We start from the raw sequence: 21,111 nt of genomic DNA on the forward strand, positions 1-21,111 counted from the left end.
AGCAACTCAAATGAGAATTTATTTGTGTATCCACCAAAACAGCTAACTGGTCTTGCTGTATATAAAATGTAACAATTCAGGTTGTTCGTTCTAGGATCCTTATGTTGTTGGAAGATTCCTAATCTTTGCAATCCCCCCCAGAAAAGTTCAGTTTGAGGCAAACTATTGAGTGGATTTGCAGAAATCACCACTGCCACAGAAGAGCAAACTAGTTGCAGTAAGGAAAAGGCTGCTCACTAAGCTGCTGAATTACTCCTGTAGTTGTAGCACAGAACAAGCATAACAAGCCATCTAAGCCTATATAAAGCATCCAGTGAATGACGTAGGAGTCCTGTGGAAAAAAATTGTATGCAATGTGCACAAGGAATCTGAATTAAGATTGCACAGGAAACTTCATTCTAGCATTTCCTAACTTTTGAGTCCTAGACTTTGTAACCTTACATTCTTGTCACATGGGTTTTTCATAATTAAGATTTTAAATATCTAGTTCAACAGATGAGCAATTTGTACACAGACAACTTTTAGCTCTGCTACTATAAAAAGTTGTGGAAATAATTAAAGAGGAAGCCGTGCAGTCAACCATTCTAAATCTGAAGATCATCTCTTTCCCTCTCCCTCAAAGAAGTTTTTCTGGGTAACAATCACCAGAACAACAACAAATAGTGTACATGTACACACACACACACACACACACACACTTAAAATCAATACATATGTATATACATTTTTATTAAACAAGGTCATTTTAGCTTAACTGAACAAGGCAATGGGAAATACAAGGACTGGACATATACATGACAACTTTACAATTTCTTGACAGAAATAAATGGCTTGTGAATTATATACAGCTGCATTTAATAGAGGCTACAAGTCTACTGTATTTTAATTAAACACAGTCCTAAGCTCTTACATTATGAAAATATGCAGAAGTTGGATCATAGAGGTTAAAATCCTGTCCACTCTAAAAATATTAAGTCTAAAACCCTCCATACTTTCCAATTTCTGCCCACAAAGTTTCTATTTTACAGAACCACTATTACCTTACTGTCTTTACTGTTACCATACATGAAATATCAAAAATATATTGATGAGTCTATCACTAATCATGAATGTTTGTATTTACATTCAAGTTAACGAATTCCTCACCAAATACTTTATATACAAATCTCAATATGCCCTTTATGAAAGTCATTAAAAAGTTAAAATCCATAAAAATGCCAGTTAGAAATAAAGCATTCCAAAAACTGAACTTGTTTACAACAATTCAGAACATTTGAAACAAATTTATGAAAAATGTGTTCTCTTAATACAAGCATTATCACAATACTTCAGCTCCGATACAGCACAACAAAATTTTGCCTTCAACACATTCTGTGCGACATTTTCTCTTCCAACAATGCTGCAGGAAAAAAGAAATTAAGTGATCAATTGAGGAATAATATTTTTGCAGATCCCGGTACACTATCATATAAAATGTATGTTTTGATGATGATCTTTACAGTAAACTGGCCAATAAACATAGCCCTCTTACTAGATTACCTAATGTGTACATTACATTTGACTACAATTTTGCAATGACAACGTTTCAGTAGAGTCCAGGAACAGCATATAATATATCTTAAACAAAATGAAAACTGACATTTTAGACAAGTAGGGTCTCCCAAAAGTGTAATTGTGCTCACAACAAAAATTCACCACAAAAGACTGAAAGATGGGGAATTTCTTCAGGAGTTGAGGAAGAAATCCAAAGGTGCACAGGGCATGGAGAAAGGTGTATAGATTGGTGAAAGCAACATATTTCGAGAACTCCAATAATAAGTAAACAAACAAACACACTGTCATAAACAGATAGTAGGAGTTAATAGAACAGAAGTACTTTATATCTCTTTTGACTGTAAAGGGTTAACAAGTTCAGTAAGCCTGCTGTCGACCCTGACCAGAGACCAATCAGGGAACAGGGTACTTTCAATCTTGAGGGAGGGAAGTTTCTGTGTGTGCTGTTAGTTTTGGTGGTTTGTTCTCTCTGGGTTCTGAGAGTGACCAGACGTGCAACCAGGTTTCTCTCCAATCTCTCCAATAACAGGCTCTGATCAGTCAAATAGCGAGTACTAGGTAGATAAGGCGAGTTAGGCCTATTTTTGTTTTTCTTACTTTGCAAATAGTGCATTTGGCTGGAAGGAGTTTCAATTTGGTATTTTGCTGAAAGGATTTTAATTTGTACTTGTATCTTAGGCTTGGGAGGGGTATTCCAGTTCCTATAGCTGAACAATCCTGTACCTGAATCCATCTTAAATTTACAAATATAATTTTACTGTTATTTCTCTCTTTAATTAAAAGCTTTTCTTGTTTAAGAAACACAGGTTATTACTACCTTGTAACGTTGTTCTTCGGAGATGGTGTTGCTCATCATCCATTCCAGTAGTGTACGACGCCGCATGTGCACGTTTCGTTGGAAGACTTTTACCTAGCACTCCAGCGGGCCGTCAGCGCCCCCGTAGAGTGCGCCGCCAGTGGCAGAATATATACCCCTGCGGCCCGCCCCGCTCCTAGTTCCTTCCTTGTCGGCTACTCCGACAGGGGGAAGGAGGGCGGAGTGGTGGAATGGAATATGAGGCAACACATCTCGAAGAACAACGTTACAAAGGTGTATAACCGTGTTTTCTTCTTCGAGTTGATTGCGTCAATCCATTCCCAGAAAGGTGAATTCCCAACCTTACCTAGGTACGGCGGGGTCGGACGTGAGAGTCACAGTGCGCAACACGGCAGAGTCGAAGAGCGCATCATCCCTGGACTGCTGGACCAGGGCGTAATGGGTAGCACAGGGTGTGCAGCGGAGGACCAGGTCGACTGCCCTGGGTTTCCTGACGGGATTTACCCGCTGCAAGGAACGCTATCGATGATGCCTGGGCCTAGTAGAGTGCGCAGGTTACATGGCTCCGAAGGGAGACGGACAGGTCGTAAACACGTCTTATACAGGGACGTCACCCACGAGGAAGTCCTCGGAGAGACTTGGCAACCCCTTAACATCGCATCAGCTTCATGGCGAACAAAGAGTTGGGTGGATTTACGGAATGGTTGGTCGCTCTATATAAAAGGCGACCGCCTCTACGCACGTATCTAAGAGGGTGCTAATGTTGCTCCCTGCGAGAACAAACTATGAGGTTTCCGGAAAGAACACGGGTTAGGACTTCCCCCCCCTGTCCAGGATTGACATTATGAAAGGCCGAGACACTTTGGGAAGAAATGCGGGGCTCGCGGCCTCAGTTGTACTTTTGTCCGATGGGGTGAACACCGCTAAATAGGGGGGTCCACCACAGTAGACTGGCGCCGCAGCAGCCTCTGACAAGCGCCTAGCAGAAGTTGATGGCCACCAGGGCATAGTACACCATCTGTCTCATCCAGGACAAGTAGAGGAGGGAACACGTAGCAGCGCGCTCAAACGGGGGCGACATAAGACGGGATCAACACCAGGTTGAGCACCAAAGGGAGCGGGGTGGCGGACCTGGGGTAAAGACCTCCAGCCCTTTTAAGAACTCTATCACACGGTTGTGAGAAGACAGAGCGGCCCAGTCGTCCCGGTGGGAATGTGGAATAGCCGGCTAAGTGAACCCGGAGAGAGGATACGCCAGGCCTTGCTGCTATGAGCGACCACAAGGTAATCGAGGACGATAGGGATGGAAACAATCGTCGGGGTGGGGTGGGAAGCGCTCTCCGCTCGCGCACCAAGCAGGTACACAACGTTTATCCATGGCTCCGTGATTGTTATTGCGCCCTTGTTAGACGGCTTCCTACTTCCAGAGTACCTGCCCACTGGGAAGAGGCAATGTAACTCGGACCTAGTCAGCCACGCAGGGGGGCCACGTCGAGAGAGCAGCGACTGGGTCCGGGTGGAAAAGCCGGCCGTGGTCTTGCGTGAATCAGATCCAGGTAAAGAGGAGGGGGGTACAGGGCCACTACCGACAGGCCCAGCAGCAGAGGAGAACCAATGCTGCCGGGCCATGCCGGAGCGATCAGAATTCAGCGGGCCTGTCCACGTGCGCACCCTTCAAAGACCTTGTGGGACAACACGGCGAACGGAGGGAACGCATAGAAGAGTGTGCGTCTACCCACGGAATCGAAAGGCGTCTGCCACGTAGCCCGGGCTCGCCGACCTTGAAAGAGCACAACATTGGGGCACTTTCCTGTTCCCTGGCGGATGCAAAGAGGTCCATGTGGGGATGTCCCCACCTTCGGAAAGCGTAAGGGCGAATGTCCGGCTTAGCGAAGGACCATCGTGGGAGCAGAAGGACTCGGCTGGAAGATGATTCCGCCCAGGGAGTTCCGAGCCTGGGAGAAAGAAGAGCGACTAGATGAAACGCGAGTGGGCATGCCAAAGCCCACACATCATGGCCTCCCTTACAAGAAAAGAAGAGAAGATTTCGTTCCGCCCTGTTCTTGTTCACATAGTATACTGCATTGTGTTTGTCGATAAAAACCGAAACCCCATACAGCGACCCTCGACATTGGCCGATGGAACGCGTGAACAAGAAGGCGGAACTGCCCTCATTTTGGATGCTCGGACATTGATATGGGAGGTGTAGTTCGGGAGGAGTACCCAGCCAGACCTGGGTCCGCAGGTACAACCAGGTGAGCTCCCCATCCAAGTCCGAACTAGCGTCTGGTCGTTCCAGGGACAGCGAGGGCTGCGGCGGAGTGAACGGAGCCCTGCACACACGACGACTGTATCCACCACCACTGGAGATGATGCAGGGAGGACTTTTGGGAATCGTTATAAGTCGATTTCAACGACGCCGGCCGACGGAGCTGCGGATAAGCAGGACTGTAAGGCTGGAGGCGGAGTCAGAGCATGCGCCGTAATGGAAAAATGCAGGCCGCCATGTGGCCCAAAAAAGTGCAGGCAAGTTGGCATATGGAGGTTTAAGGGGCTGCCTGCAGCCTGTGGATGAATGGCTGTCAATAGCCTGGAACCGTGACAACTCGGTGGTAAAGAAGCGGCCCTGGTGCTTGGTGAGTCTAGAACGGCGCCCGATAAAAACACCTCTAACCTCTGCAGTTAGGGATATAGAGTGGACTTCTCTGCGTTAGCATTCAGGCCTATGACTCGAGAAAGGGCGGCTGACCATGATTCGCGTTGACGTTAAGACCGTGTGCGGAGGTGAATTCCGATCGGTCCTCTGAGGTCCCCAGACTAAGCCAGTAGTTGAGGTAGGGAAACACGTGCACACGGACTGCGACGAAAGTAAAGGCAACGACTACGCCAGTGCACATTGGGTGACCACTCTCGCGGCCGTCGAGAGCTCGAACGGGGAGGACGGACATTGGACAGTGTCAGCTGACCGACCACACGAACAGGGGCCTTAGATATTCGGACTCCTCAGTCTCTAGACTGTGGGCCCCGGAGGGGTTGGGAAGTGGTCTGAGTCTCATCGAACCTATCCATCTGTACCGGCTAAACCCAGCGCGGGCCCTGGCCTCTCAAACGGAAAGGTTTCCTGTGGATGTATGTTTGGAGTTCCGGGCAGAAGGCCTAGAGACCTGAAGCCACGTCGATTCCAGCGCAATAGTGACTCCGGAGGCACAGAGTTCTGGCGGCCGAGTCTGCTGGCGTCCCAAGGCCGCCCTGTAAGGAGGAAAGTGCGTGCGACCTTTTATTGCTCCTTTCCGTCAAGGGAGTCAGCGACTTCTCTGATGAGCGTCTTGGGGAGGAGCTCCTTAAATTATATCAGCCGCCCGCCCATGCAGCGTGTTATTGTAGGATGCAGCTGAGCAGTGCTTGCTGTTAGAGACCCGACAGCTGTCAGTGCTCCTGCGGAATAGACCTTGCGGCCAAGCAGGTCCATACGTCTCGCCTCCTTAGACTTGGGGGCCGGAGCTTCTTGTCCATGGCGTTCCCTCTCATTCACAGATTGAACGACGAGGGAACAGGGGGGCGGGTGGACATATAAATACTCATAGCCCTTCGAAGGGACCATGTATTTACGCTCCACCCCACGAGCAGTGGGGGGAACGGAAGCCAGTGACTGCCAGATGGTGGTGGCATTGGCTTGGATAGTCCTTATGAAGGGCAGGGCGACACGACTGGGCGCATCCACCGAGAGTATGCTCACGACCGGGTCCTCGATCTCTGAGACCTCCTCAGCCTGGATGTTCATATTTTGTGCTACGCGCCTGAGCAGATCCTGGTGCGCCCTGAGGTCCAGCGGGGGGGGACTGGTGGATGTCATCCCCGCCACCACCTCATCTGGGGAGGAGGACGAGGAGAGACCTGGCAGGAGCGGGTCTGGTGGCGGCTCTGACTGGAGCACTGCTTCTGACTCCTGCGGGCATTCAGCATCCGGAGGATGGGACGACCGCTCTTCCGTAGGGGATGGAGGAGGGCGTGAAGCAGTAGCCTCCGGAGCCCTGTGCTCTGAGACAGACGATCGTGGGGGAATTTGCTGCGGGCCCTGGGCTTGATGATACGCCCAGGGGGTCCAGAAGCCCCACTGCTGCGGACCATGCTCCTGCTGTCTCTCGGGAAAGAGGGTAGCGGGTCCTTCAGGTTCCAGGTACATACTGTCCGCCCGCGAAGAGACAGAGCCTTGGCGAGAGGGCCATGGTGGAGCCGAGTGGGAGTGGAACGGGTCCCGCGTTGCAGACGGCGAAGACCTCCTCGGTGCCGGAGATCGGTGCCGCGAGCCATATCGGCGCCGCGATCGAGACTGGGACCTGCCACCAGCTCGGTGCCGGGAGGTCGACCGGGATCTGGACCATCGATGGCGGGAATGAGTCCTCGAGTCCCGGTGCCGGTAACGGTGGCTGGAGCCGGAACGGTGCCAGGAGTATCGGGACCGGCGCGAGGACGACCTTCGCTGCAAGTATGACCAGTGCCGCCGTGGAGAGCGGTGCCGGGACTGCGAGCGGCGCCGTGAGCGAGACCTCCCTCGGGATCGAGATCGGTGCCGGGATCTTGACCGGTGCCGAGCCGGAGAATCCGGGGACGGTGCTCGCATCGGTGTAGGTTTGCCCTTTGATTGTAAAACCCGCACCGGTGGTGCCGGGGGTTGGGGCAGCACAGGCTCCGTTAAGGCAATGAGGTCCCTGGCCGACGAGAAGGTCTCGGGCGTGGACGGGACCATCAGCTCTACCCCAGATCTTGGCGGGGGGTTGGGAGGATCAGATCGAGGGGATGTTGGACCCGCCTGGTCGGACTATTGTCATGTCGACGAATTCCCTGCACGGCCAAAACGGCCGGCGTCGGGTGCTCTTTCGGGCTGTTTAGCCGGGTAGAGGACGTCGAGGGCTCTTCCCGTGAGCGCTGCCGGAAAGGCGGTGCTGTGGCGTTTTTGCAGCGCTGGAGAATCCGGTGCCGCAGCCGAATGGCACTCGGTGCGAGGACGTAGGGTTAAGATGCCGCTTCCATCAGGAGCGTCTTGAGGCGCTGTCTCGTCCTTCTTGTCCTCGGTTCTGAAGGCCTTGCAAATGCGACACTTCTCCGATATGTGCGATTCCCCCAGGCACTTAAGCAGGCATCGTGGGGATTGCTGGTGGGCATCGGCTTTTTACAGGCCGGAGCGGTTGGTGACCCCGGCGAACCAGCATGAGCCCGGCGCGGTCCGGGAGAGGGCTAGCGCCCCAAACCGCGTAACTATATACACCAGAACTATAAACTATGTTTATACTAGGTAAACTATAACTAAACTAACACTAGAACTAGAACAATGAACGAAGAGAGCTAGGGACGTGGAGGTCAGCAATGCCGCGCTCCACAGTTCCACGACTGACACGGCGGTAGAACGGAACTGAGGAGCGGGCGGGCTGCAGGGGTATATATACCCGCCATGGCGCGCATCTAGCTCCTGCGACTCCGCGAGTTGCTAGGGTAAAAGTCTTCCGACAAATGTGCAACGCGGCGCGTACACCTACTGAATGGATATGAGCAATCACTCGAAGAAGACCCTGATTTGTTTTTTTATCTGGTGAGACCCCAGGGACTGGTCTGGATTCACACAGGACTGGGGAGAAAGGAGGGAAGGGGAGAGAAAGGTTAATTTTCTCTTTGTGTTGGATTATTTTCTCTCTCAGGGAGAGTCTGGGAGGGGAAAGAGAAGAAGGGAAGGTGAATTTTCTCTCTTTTAAGATTCAAGGATTGAATCACAGTAATCTTCAGGTAACCCAGCGAGGGAAGCTGGAGAGGCAACGGTGGGGAAAGGGTTTTTCTTTCTTATGTTAAGATCCAGAGGGTCTGGGTCTTGGGGTTCCCCAGGCAAGGTTTTGGGGGGACCAGAGTGTACCAGGCACTGGAATTCCTGGTTGGTGGCAGCGCTACAAGTACTAAGCTGGTAATTGAGCTTAGAGGAATTCACGCTGGTACCCCATCTCTTGGACGCTAAGGTTCAGGGTGGGGAATTATACCATGACACACACACACACACACACACTGATGTGTAGTCCATTAATTTTGACAGGGGAAAAAGGTTTTCTCCTTCTTTCTTTACACACATTTTCATCCAAACTAGACTACAATGCTCACATAAAAAATAAAAAACAACTTTTTCAAAATTTCTCGTCATCGAGTGGCTGGTAGTCCAATCGGCAGCTACAGAAAAACACGATGTAGAAGAGAGGCATGCAGATCTCCTTCCATCAGTGTTTCATGGCATATATAGTGTCTTGTCCATTGGGACAACATCTCATTCATTGGGACATATAATGACTAGACTAGTCTACTGCTTTCAATAGGTTCTCATTTAGGTCCATATATCTCCTCCAAATACCTGTACAACAGGAGTCACATTTCTAAGAGAGACTTTTTTTCTTTGTAATACACTTGTGATTTACAGCATTCTAGACCAAGCAATAATAGGAGGTCAAGTGGAGCTCAGCAGCCATTTACTGATTTCAGATTACAAAACAACAGAGATTATACTTTCAAACCAGTAATGCCTAACCTAGGAGTTTAGAGACACTCATCAGGCCATAGAGTAGGAGGGTCCAAAGTTGTTCTTCAGAGTTTACACAGTCTCATGAAGAGTGAACTTAGACAGAAGAGAGAGTAACTCACCTTGTGCGAAAACGAGGATTCCTTGTGGCATCTTAGACACTAACAAATTTATTTGGGCATAAGCTTTGGTGGGCTAAAATCGACTTCATCAGATGCATCAGAAAGCTTATGACCAAATAAATTTGTTAGTCTCTAAGGCAGAGGTGGGCAAACTATGGCCCGCAGGCCAGCCGTCCTGTCCAGCCCTTGAACTCCTGGCCGGGGAGGTTAGCCCCCAGCCCCTCCCCCACAGCCTCAGCTCACCATGCCACCAGCGTTCTGGGCTGTGAGGCTGTGAGGTCCTGCCAGGCAGGGCAGCTGTGTGAACTGCCAGGTGTAGCGTATTAAATTGCTCCCTGTAGAAATGCGCCACTTACTGCGCACCAAGCAGTACCGTTAGTAGCACATTCCTACAGGGAGCAATTTAATACACTACACGAGCCCTCCATACAGTTTTGAAACCCCCAATGTGGCCCTCAGCCCAAAAAGTTTGCCCACCCCTGCTTTAAGGGACCACAAGGACTTCTCATTGTTTTCGCTGATACAAACTAACATGGCTACCACTCTGAAACCTGTCACCTTGTGCAATAACTGAGGTTCTTCGAGATGTGATCCCTCATGGGTGCTACACTGTAGGTATGGCAGCACCTTTGTGTCTGGAGTCGGAGATTTTCAACAGCAGTGCCCGTTGGACCGCACGAGTACCTCTCCTCCCCTGCACTGTGCGCGGGTAGTATAAATACTGCTGTGTGGGCCGACCCCAAATGCTATGCTCCGTAGTGGAGCATCTACGGGGACACACATCTCAAAGAACCTCAGCTACTGCACAAGGTGAGTAATCCTCTCTTCTTCTTCGAGTGATGTCCCCATCACTGTAAGTAACTATAAAGCAGTGTCCTTAGCTGGAAGGTTGGAGCTTCGGAGTGGCTGGTATCACCGAGGACAGGACCGTATGTCCAAGAATGGTGTCCACTGAGGAATCCTGCAAGATGGCATAATGTTGGGTGAATGTATCAGAGGATGCCCATGCGGCAGCCCTGCATATATCTATTATAGGAACATTATTGAGGAATGCAATGGAGATTGAGAGCGCTCGTGTGGCATGTATCCTGTTAGAGCCAGGTGGCTGCTTATTGTCAAGTTCATAAGACAGGCGTATGCACTGTGAAATTAATTTAGAGAGGCGCTGTTTAGCTATAGCAGAGCCTTTAGCGTGTTCGGCAATGGATATGAACAAGCAAGGCGAGTTACTGAACAGGTTGGTTCTACCCAAACAGAATGACAATGTGCATCTAATGTGTGGTGAGCTGCCTCCTGGTAATTGTGTAGTTTGGGAAAGGAGTAATATAGGCTTGTTTAGATAGAAGGACGTTAACTTCAGCAGGAATTTTGAGAGGGGATGGAGGGTCACTTTGTCTCTATAACACGTTGTATACGATGGGTATGCCATAAGAGCTGATATTTCTCCCACACATGGTGCCGATGAGGAAGGCCATTTTCATTGCTAGATGAAGGAGTGAGCGGGTTGACATTGGCTCAAATGCAAGTCTAGTCAGAGAGCATAGGACTAGGCTGGGGCCCCAGGATGAGATGGGGGGACATATGTCAGAGTATAGGTTTCAAATACCCTTAAGAAAATGTATAACAAGGGTGTGTGCAAACACTGAATATCCCTTGACAGGGCAGTGGAATGTGGTAACTGCAGCCAGGTGCTGTTTGAGTTGAAGGGTGTAGTCCAATATGAGAGGGAATGGAGTGTGATCCTCCTTAAATATTTATAAAAAAAAGTGGTTTTGATTTATAACACAATTATAAATGCTGGAGGCAAAGCGGGGTTTGGGGTGGAGGCTGACAGCTCACAGCCCCCCATGTAATAACCTCGCAACCCCCTGAGGAATCCTGATCCCCAGTTTGAGAACCCCTGCCCTAGTGAATTGCGTCCCAGGCCTGCTCTGGAACAAAACTGAGGTCAATGGGCATTCTCCTGAGTGGTGAAAAGGTCTATGGTGGGGTGACCCCCATCAGTGGAAGATGGGTCAGAGTGCTGTCATGTCAAGCTGCCATTCGTGCTCGTGTGAGAAGGTTCTGCTCAGTGTATCCGCTCTTGCGTTCTGAAGTCCAGGGAGATAAGCAGCAGAGATGGAGATGTTGTCGTGGATACACTCATTCCATAGCTTGATCACTTCTGAGCGCAGGGAATGGGACCTGGCACCTCCTTGCCTGCTGATGTAATACATGCAAATAAGGTTGTCTGTCATTACTTGAACAGCCTGGTTTCTGAGGAGTGGTAGGACACATTGGCAGACCTTGCAGACTGACCTCAGTTCCAGGAAGTTGATGTGTAAGGTGGCCTCAGTGGGCATTCATCTGCCCTGTACAGTGTGCTTGCATAGATGTGCTGAGGAGGGAGGCCTTGGTGGTAAGTATCATGGTAGGTGGAGGTTGAAGAAAAGGGACCCTGGCACAGACATTGTCAGGACACGTCTACCACAGTAGTTACTCCCTGACCTGGGTTGGCATGGATAGAAGTTTCTGCATGCCGTCTTTGCGAGAAAGTTATACTGTATGGAGCCAACCCTGAAAACACTGCATGTGCAGCCTCGCGTGTTTGACCAGAAACATAGCTGCAGCCATATGTCTCAGAAATTGGACGCATGTATGTGCTGGGATTTGGGGCCATGCTTGGGTAGTTGAGACTAGTTGTGTTATCGCTGGGAACCTGTGAGGTAGTAAACACGCTCTTGTGTGGTTGGCATCGAGTAGAGCGTCAATGAATTCCAGTGTTTGCACTGGAGTTAGTGTGGACTTTTCAAAATCGATAAGGAAGCCCAGTTTTGTAAAGGGGGTCCTTGTAGTGTGTACTGCTCGGAGCGCTTCAGTCTTGGATGGCATTTTGAGAAGGTAGTCATCTAGATACAGGGAAATGGTGATATCTTGTTTGTAGAAGAAGGCCACGACCACTGCAAGCACTTTGGGAAAAACCTCACAGAGCTGTGGATAGTCCAAAGGGTGTATCCTGTACTGGTAGTGACTGTGGCTTACAATGAATTGTAGGAAGTGTCTGTGAGCAGGATGTGTACTGCAATATGAAAACGTACGTCCTATAGGTTGAGGGCTGAGAACCAATCCCTCTGTTCCAGTGCTGGGATGATGGTGAATAGGGTGACCATCTTCAAAAGTTTGTAGTCTGACAAACTTTGTTGAGATTGCGAAGGATTAGGATGGGGCACCAACCACCAGACTTCTTTTGAACCAGGAAGTAGTGAGTAAAAACCGCATCCTTTGTGTTGTGGAGGGACTCGTTCTATGGCTCCCAGTTGAAGTTGTCATCTCACCTTCGCCTCCAGGATGAGCTCCCCTGAGAGGGATCCCTGAAAAGGATGTGGAGGGGGGGTTGAGGGATGGCATAACTAGGAAAGGAATGGAGTAACCTTCCTTTACTATTTCCAGGACCCATCTGTCCGAGATAATGAGCATCCAAGATGGTAAAAATGGACCTAAGCGGTTGCCAAACTGTCGGTATGTAGATGGCATTACAGATGGTAGGGGCAACTGGAGCAGGCAGGAGGTTTTCTGGACCTTGATCACATCTCCAAATTTGCTGCTTATTAGAGTGCTTGGGCCAGCGTCCCTCATGCAGGCGATTATCTGCGCCTGTCGGGAAGTCAGTGACAATGGTGTTGGTTGTCATACTGCTGCTGTGGGTAGTATGGCTAAAGGTGAGATGGTGGAGACAGCTGATATTTTCCCAATCTTCTTTTTGGCTGCTGTGTGTAACACCGAGGGATTTTAGAGTGGATCAGGAGTCTTTCAGTGAATGTAAGGAGTTGTCCGTGCGCTCAGAAATTAGTTTTTGTCCCTCGCCCGGGAGATCCTTGACTGTATTTTGCATCTCCTTAGGGAATTCTGAAAGGTTGAACTATGATACATGTCGCATTACTACTGCAGTAGCAATGGATCGGGCAACTGTGTCCTTTGAGTCCAGGAAGGGTCTACAGGGCCTTGTTGTAACTGGAGTTCTTCAAGATGTGTGGTCCCTATCTATTCCACTGTGAGTACGCATGCGTTCCAAGCTCCTGAGTCCAGAGAAGTTTTGCAAGTAGTGTCTATTGGTTCATGCCTGCACCACTACTCTTCCTGTGCTCTATTGTGAGGGAATAAGGAGTGGGGCAGACAACTGCCTCTTCAGTTTCTTCTCTACTTTGAATCTTGACAAGCTCTGAAGAAGAGGTGAAGGAGGTTGAGAACTGGAAGACAAATAGGGACAACGCATCTTGAAGAACTTCAGTTACAACAAAGTAAGCAATTTCCCTTTCTTCTTTGAATGCTGGTCCCTATGGATAACTGACATGCAGTACTCAGAGGGCAGGTGAGTGCAAGAACACAGGTGGTATAGCTGCTTGTAGAATCACTGCCCTAATGGATAAGTCAACAGCAGTCTTGGACCCAGGAATAATGCATCATGAATGTGTGGATGAAACTTCATGTAGGTTGTTCTGCTAATGCTAAGCAGGGATGTTTCTTGAAGTGATGCTTCTTAGGCTGCTTGTTCCCTTGCATAGTAAATCTTTACCCCATGTGAGGGAGGAAGCTGTGCCATCTGGTAACAGAATAGGATATATCCAGAGATCCACTGAGAAGACATAGCTTGACCTTAAACTCACTCTGGAATAGAAATGAACAGTCTAGGTGGCTTTTCTGATTGGTTTTGTTCTCTGCAGGTAAAATCACCATGCTCATAATTAGTCGAGAGAATTAAGTCTCCTCTCCTCACTAAAGGCACAAGGCTTTGAAAAGGCACAGGTAAATGAAATGATTGGTTTATATGAAATGATAGAACAATTTTATGAGTAAATTTTGGATGTAGTTGTTGGATATAGAGACTCTGTCCTTATGGGATATTGTGTATGGCCATTAGGATCCCAAGTTCACCTACCTTTCTGGCCAAGGTGATAGCAATGAGGAAGGCAACATTTATCTACAGGTGAGATGTGAAACACATAGCTATTAGTTCAAAAAGAGTAGGTTAGTAAGACATGAAAGTACTAAATTAAGGTCCCAGCAAGGGGTCGGTTTTCTTACCGGCAGAAAGATTCTGATCAGAACTTTCTGGAAACTGGCTGTTGGTGGGTGAGTAAAGATTGAATAAATCCCTGATGGTGGGGGACACGCACTGATTGTGCCAGGTGAGCCTGTGGCAAACTATGGGAAAGATCCATCGTCCTGAGAGTAAGAGAAGAATCTAAACTAGCAAGAAAAAATGGTTACTTATCTGTATGGTAACGGTTGTTCTTTGAGACGTGTTGTGAACACATACGTTCCACTGTAGATGTTTGTTTGCTCAGTGCAGCAGCATCACTAGGCAGTGCATGCTCCCCTGATCTCCTCATGCCTTCAGGAGAGATTATACCAGCGGAGTATCTGCCGCCTTCTGCTCCGTTCCTTCACATCGCTGTATGTAATGTCCGAAGTAGTTTGGAAGGTTGGAGAGTCATGAAATGTATGTGTGCACAACCCATCTTGAAGAACAAGAATTACTATACAGGTAAATAACGTTTTTCTCCTTCGAATGCGCATATACATTCCACTGTAGGTGACTCATCAGCAGTTCCCTTACAGGTGGAGGGACTTTGGCAAGTCTTTGTTACTAAACTGGTATCATTACAGGAGACTTGAATGATGGCATAATGAGTGGAAAAGCTATACACAGACAACCATGTTGCTGTCTTGCATATAACAGCTATTGGAACATTGCTGAGAAAAGCTGATGAAGTGGACTGAGCTATTACTCTTGGTGGAGGAGAGCTTTTAGCAAGATTGTAGCAGAGCTTAATGCAGTTAGAAATCCAGTGAGATTCGCCAAGACAACGTGGATTGATCCTTAATGCTCTCAGCAAAGGCTACAAAAAACCTGAGGGAAGTCCTGAAGATCTAGTGTGGTCCAAGTAGGATGCCGGGCTCTACGAACATCCCACATATAACTTTTTTCCTTAGTTTTAGACAAATGAGGTTTTGGGAAAAACACACACTGGAAGATTGATCGTTTGGTTTAAATAAAAAGCTGACATTACCCTAAGCATAAACTTCTGGCGTATCCTAAGGGAAACCTTGTCCATATGGAATGCCATGAAAAGAGGGTCAGCCAGAATAACCTGAAATTCTGAAACTCTCCTGACAGACGTGATTACCAACAAAAAGGTCATCTTCATAGACAAAGATAATGAAGTTGTAAGCCATACGCTCAAAAGAGGGTCCCTTGTGCTTGGAGAGGACGAGTTTAAATCCCATACAGGTACAGGAGCAGACACAGAAGGGAAATGTTAATCAGGCCTTTCAAAAAAAATAATAAAATAAATAGATAAATAATCAAGAAATGAGAGGATGAACTGAATGCTGATAGGCAGGCAGGATGACATTTGTAGGAGACTTCGAAACCAGAACTGTCTGAGCCATTTGGGGGTGACAAGGGTGACTCCATGTCCTGTGCTGCTGAATCTTCCATAGAACCTAAGGTAGTAGTGGGAAAGGAGTGACAGATAACTGCAGCTGGAAGAGACAGGCACTTCCCCAAAGCAGTACAGGCAGTGCTGGTGGTTGTCTCTGACCAGAAAGGGGTGCAAGAACAAGAGATAAAGCTTTTAAAGCCAGATAATCAAGACATAATCTAATTCACATTCTGGGATGCACAAAAGTCCCCAAGGAGAGGATTTTAACTACCCATTGAACTATCCATTGCTATACTAACAGAATTATTAAAAACACTAACTATACTAAAGATAAAACAGGTAAGTTTTTATATATTTACAGGTTTTAAGAATCAGGCTGAAGGGAAACAAACAGCACTGCACTGGTGACTCAGATTCAGGCCATGGCACAGTAAGAAGAACTGAAGAGACCATCAGTCCTCCCCATCCCTTATATACTTGGTGCAGAGCATGAAGAGAGTAGAGGCACAGGCCCTGACCTATGGATACTGCTTTCAAAATTTCTCTAGTCTAAGGCGTGTGCACACCCACAACAGAATACACATAGGGACCAGCACTCAAAGAAGAACTTGCTTTTTGGCCTTCTACTCCCACCACAATTGTGTGCACGAGAAAGCAGAGCACAGCTGCTGTACCTTTTCAGCCACATTCAGTCAGAAGTTATGTATATTTGTTCCCCTTTATACCATGCAATGGCACACATGTTGTACATTAATGGGTGTAAACCGTATATAGTAATTTAGCTCACTAACAAGATGTTTTAGAGTTCTCCTTTCTTACCAATCTAATTAGTGCTCTGTCGCTGGACTTTCGGCCCAATGCTCTGAGTTTCCTTTTCTGGATTTGGGCGTTTCCCAGTGCTGATACCAGTGCTTCCTGTTCTTCCTGAAAAAGGAAATCAACACCTAACGTGAGAAACTAGTTTGCTTTTTATGTATCCAAATGACATCTTTTAAAACATAAGTCACCTTGTTGCAGTAAATGTGATTGCTGATGGTCTCCCTGGGCATAATGTAAAATACTGCTGCCTTGAGAATAACCTGTTAAAACACAGTACACGTTTACTTAAATCATTTCTGTGTTTTCCTTTTATTTATCACAGTTATAGGCTTGTATCCATTAAATTTTTGTATGAACAAGGGGAGCCAAACCTTGAACTCCCAAACACAGAGAAGTCTGGCCGGACACCATTCTTGTTTGCAGACACTGTCTGGTACTAAAAGGTTCTACACACACACCCACACCCACACCCCCACCAACCCACACCCCCCTTTTCTAACTGCTACAAACTTCAGTTTTGACACTGCCCAATCATCCTTTTTACTATTCTCTTAAGATAACAGGAGCCAACAGCACAACTAAACTGGGATGAACCAGAATTTTCTGTTTCATTTAAATTGCCCAACAGCCCTCGATACATCACGAGAACATGTACTGCAGAAGCAAGAGCAAGTTTTCCTATTCTGCCCAAACATTTGCTTCAGCCATGTTCTGGAGGCCTGTAAGCAGTGAGAGTAAAGTCCTGTCTCCACATCTGTTCTGTCAACCCTCAACCCCTGCTCAGATTACAATGCGAAGCCAACTCAGGTAATGATTTTGTGATGTGGATACCTATTTGACAGCAACTGTATTTCTAACTCTTTAAAAAAAATATATATATTTCTCCTGTCTGTTCACCCATACAAACAGTGGACTCTACACAAACTGCTGTCAAATGCACAAAGAAAACAAATGGAAATTTTACTTCCTTCAAGCTCTCAGCTGTAGTGATCTTCGGTGTTATTTGTAAAAGGAGACAAAAAGAGACCTCTGATTTCTGTGCTGCTATCTCACCAAAGACTATTGTAACATATCCTTACCCCAACCCTGAAAACAGAGTCCATGACTTGATTCTGGAGACAGCTCTTTGTATTTGAGGCCACAAATCAATATCATGCTAAATGATAATCATTACACATTTATGTTTCAACAAAGAAAAGTGAGCTAAGCTCAATTTTGGAATTCTGCTGTCATCAGTAAAAAAATATCAGAGATATTTTTTGGATTTTAACAATTTCAAGAATCGTGAGAATGTCATTGAACACATTTTATTTGCTAAATAATACCGTGTTGCTGAATTCCACTTGAACCTGCATGTGAGTCTTCTAGGGCACATGTCTGAACGCCCACTGTATGACCATCATTGCTTCCCATTTGAGCTCCTGAGAAAAGGACATTTAAAAAAAATATTTTCAGCATAGAATACAGCACAGTTTGAGCATTTAATAAATAATTAAGTGTAATGTTTGAAATATGTACTTTTGTCTTGTACAAAATGGGAATGATTGAACAGTGCATTCTAAAGCAATAAAGGGTTCAGTAAGGTCAAATTTTTGAAGATTTTTTTTAATGTAACCTCTAAAGTTATGGGAAAAATTTTGTATGTCCAAGGTATTGCTCAAACAAATTCAGTTCTCTGTGCACCAACCAGGTAGGTGAGACTCAAATTCCAGATAAGAAAAATATAAATGCAGTATACGTACACATGAATTTGATAATGCAAGATCATCCCTTCATTTTGTATGCTGGACTGGAGCCCCTTTACAAGTTTTGCCTTTGATGTTTAAGTTTCAAAGCATGTTTTTTACTATTCCCTATATTCTGTATATAAAATACTAGCATCTGTACATCACCTAAAAAAAATGTCTGTAGGCTAAAAATATTTTTCATTAAAACCCAATTGAAAGTTATACATTATGTATTGTCAGGGCCGGCTCCAGACACCAGCTGACCAAGCATGTGCTTGGGGTGGCAACTTGGGGCAGGGCAGTGCTCGGGGTTTGTTTTTTTTGGTTCGGCTGGGCGGCGCTGGGGGTGTGTGTGTGTGTGTGTGTGTGAGTGGGCTTGGATGGTGCTCGCGGGGGGGGAGGGAGGGCAGGGGCTTGGGCCGCGCTGGGGGAGGCTTGGGCATGGCGCTGGGGGGGGAGGGTGTTGCTGCAGGGCAGCACTCTTTTTATTTTATTTTTTGCTTGGGGCAGCAAAAATGTTAGAACTGGCCCTGTGTATTGTAGGTACGTTGGGGATATTTTACCATCATTATTTATATTGTGGTGGTGCCTAGAGTATCCAGTCCCCAAAGTACTAGGCATGGTATAAATATAGCAAAAATGGACCTTGCCTCAAAGAATTTACAGTCTGATTTAATCTATGATGTTACCACTGTCACAAGGTATTACTGATTCCTAGGAGGGAAATAGATGCACAAATGTTTTGGAGAATTACTTGAAATGTATTAGTAATTTTACAAGGGTTAGAACCTCTCTAAAGGTTTACTTACTTACGTTGAATATACTGATTCTTCAGATGAGCGGCTTATCCGCATTTATCTAACCGTGCAAAAATTAACTATGGTGGAAGAGTGGATCTGAAAACGTTCTTAAGAGCAGTTTTCATAAAACTGTTTTCGTGAGGGTAGCTGTTTCTACATAACAGCATGTTAGGGGGCTCACTTAAGGAATTTGTGCAACTTGTCAGTTCCAATACTTTTGTCAGAACAGGAGATTTTACTTACCACTTGCGCTACTACAACCAGAGATGTTTTCTCCTGGTGAATATCCCATTAGGCCACCATTTCCATTTCCATTTGGGTTAGAAGGCACTGTTGCAAGAAGACCTAATCAAGGAAACAAAATTCATTGCCAACAATATTGAGGCAAGCAAATATATTCTGATTTAGTATATATCTTCCCTTGTCTCCCAACAGTATTTTCTTTAATAGTTTAACTTCATCAGTGGAGAGAATTATTTTTTTCCCTCTCTACTATAAATTGGAATATCTGCCCAAGAAATTTTAGATTATTATTATTTTACTTATCAAAAAGTCAGTATTATTTTTGCAAGAAACTTTAATTGCCTATGTTAAATATGGTACATTTTAGTGCAAAAGACATTACAAGTTACTTCATATCTATGCATACCCTGTATCCCTGGATTACAGCAATTATTTGGACAGGCAGGTGTCAACAAATGCACATGTTGCACAACAGTGGGAGAAGTGGACTTTTTTAAATAGATGGAAGAATGTAAACAAAGGGTTAAAATTAATTTCTCAAGATAAACCACCATGTTTGCGAATAACAGATGTACAGTTAAGGTTGCGAGACCTTTTCCACTGTAACTTTTTCATGCAGTAGTTCTATCTGGCAGTTAAATTAACTTATACAAGACTAATTTGATGCCCTGGAGATGACATGACCATAAAAGAAGCTTCAGTTCTAACTCTCTAGGCAGATGACATACATTGCAAAGGGCTGGGAAGAGGTGAGTGAGCAAGAAAAAATAAGTGTTAGCAGTACACTGTTCTTATAATCCACTCTAGTCAGTTAACTAGGCTACCCCAACACTGGGCTCATATCTGGCCACCATGGCTACAGAATGGGTTGTCACAACTTGAAGGTGAGACAAAACCTCAAATAAATACATGAAGAAGACTACAGTCATACCCAATCCTCTGTATCGTGAAAGCTGCTGGTAGATTTGTTTCATCCTCTCAATATTCAGGCGGCTTGCCTCTGCATGATTTACCATTGGTTTAGGATAATGAACTCCTATTACACATTTTGCAGCCTTCTGGATGCTCTCTGGGGCATTCCAAGGATCGTATATGTATTTTGCAGGGAAACCTCTAAGTACAGGCAAATAACGTCTTTAAAGAAAAAAAGTATAGTTTAAAACACACAGCTCTTTGAAACTGAGGCATCTTTAGTGACAGTTGGATATTAATGGGAAGGATTGTATGTGAGATTACCTGATGTAGTCCCCATTAGGATCAGTTCTTCTGCCAAAACCCACAGGACAGTAGCAGTGAAAAAACTGCTGAAAAAATGAACTACAGGAAAGCCACATCCAGCTTCCAGCGTTTACACTCCAATCTGCATCAAGCAGCAATTCTTCAAACACCTTGAGAAATAACAGTATCAAGTTATTCTAAATGTGCTAAATTTTTCCACAAACACTCCTAAGCATTGCTCAGCTATCAAGATGTCAGTAAGGAAACTAGTCTCTTAAATGTTGAAATTCTGTATTTTCTGATGTTTGCCCAGACTTGGTAACACCCAGGAAGTGCTCAATACTTACACAAGTACTTCTTTATAGGTCCATTCAAGTGGGATAGTTGAAAAGAGGCATGTCTGGCTTCTACAGCACAGAAGTTGGACATATTTTGCACAAATCCATTTTACAGATGGAAAACTGAGGCAAAGAACGGTGAAATAACTCGCTCAAAGTCACCTAAGTAGGCCAGTGGCAGAGTTAGGAATAGAACCTAGGTCTCCTGAATCCCTGTGCTGTGCTCTATTCACTAGGTCACACTGTCTCTGGTCAGGGGTGGAATTTTCTTTCCCAGTTAGCTTCGTACATACTCTACTAGAAAGCTACATTAAATTTCCTAATGCTTTCTAGTGGGAAAGTTAATTTGCATAGTTTTTTGGAAGATGTTTCAATTAACTGAACAGTTAACTTAATAATTAGAGAGACAAGGTGCGTGAGGTAATACCTTTTATTGGATCACTTCTCAGTGAAAGACAGAAGCTTCTGAGCTTACACAGAGCTCTTCAGGTCTGGGAA

The 21,111-nt window shown here is 46.1% G+C and overlaps 1 protein-coding gene across 2 annotated transcripts in view; it reads right to left on the bottom strand.

Moving 5' to 3' along the window:
* Window positions 1-708: 708 nt before the first annotated feature.
* Window positions 709-21,111, bottom strand: part of CRY1 (cryptochrome circadian regulator 1) — an 83,850-nt gene continuing 63,447 nt past the window's right edge. The window contains exons 8-14 of one of the 2 annotated variants that reach the window (XM_032772120.2): window positions 20,294-20,445; window positions 19,989-20,191; window positions 19,058-19,159; window positions 17,613-17,708; window positions 16,476-16,547; window positions 16,288-16,392; window positions 709-1,399 (exon numbers count right to left, since the gene is read on the bottom strand). In XM_032772120.2, coding sequence (XP_032628011.1) covers window positions 16,292-16,392; window positions 16,476-16,547; window positions 17,613-17,708; window positions 19,058-19,159; window positions 19,989-20,191; window positions 20,294-20,445 — 726 coding nt within the window. In that variant the 3' untranslated portion in view covers window positions 709-1,399; window positions 16,288-16,291. Of the gene's footprint in view, window positions 1,400-14,586; window positions 14,662-16,287; window positions 16,393-16,475; window positions 16,548-17,612; window positions 17,709-19,057; window positions 19,160-19,988; window positions 20,192-20,293; window positions 20,446-21,111 lie in introns of those variants that run through there. The other variant, XM_032772121.2, reaches the window with a different exon arrangement.

This window comes from Chelonoidis abingdonii, chromosome 1 (assembly GCF_003597395.2).
Source record: "Chelonoidis abingdonii isolate Lonesome George chromosome 1, CheloAbing_2.0, whole genome shotgun sequence".
In the NCBI taxonomy this organism is placed as follows: domain Eukaryota; kingdom Metazoa; phylum Chordata; order Testudines; family Testudinidae; genus Chelonoidis; species Chelonoidis abingdonii.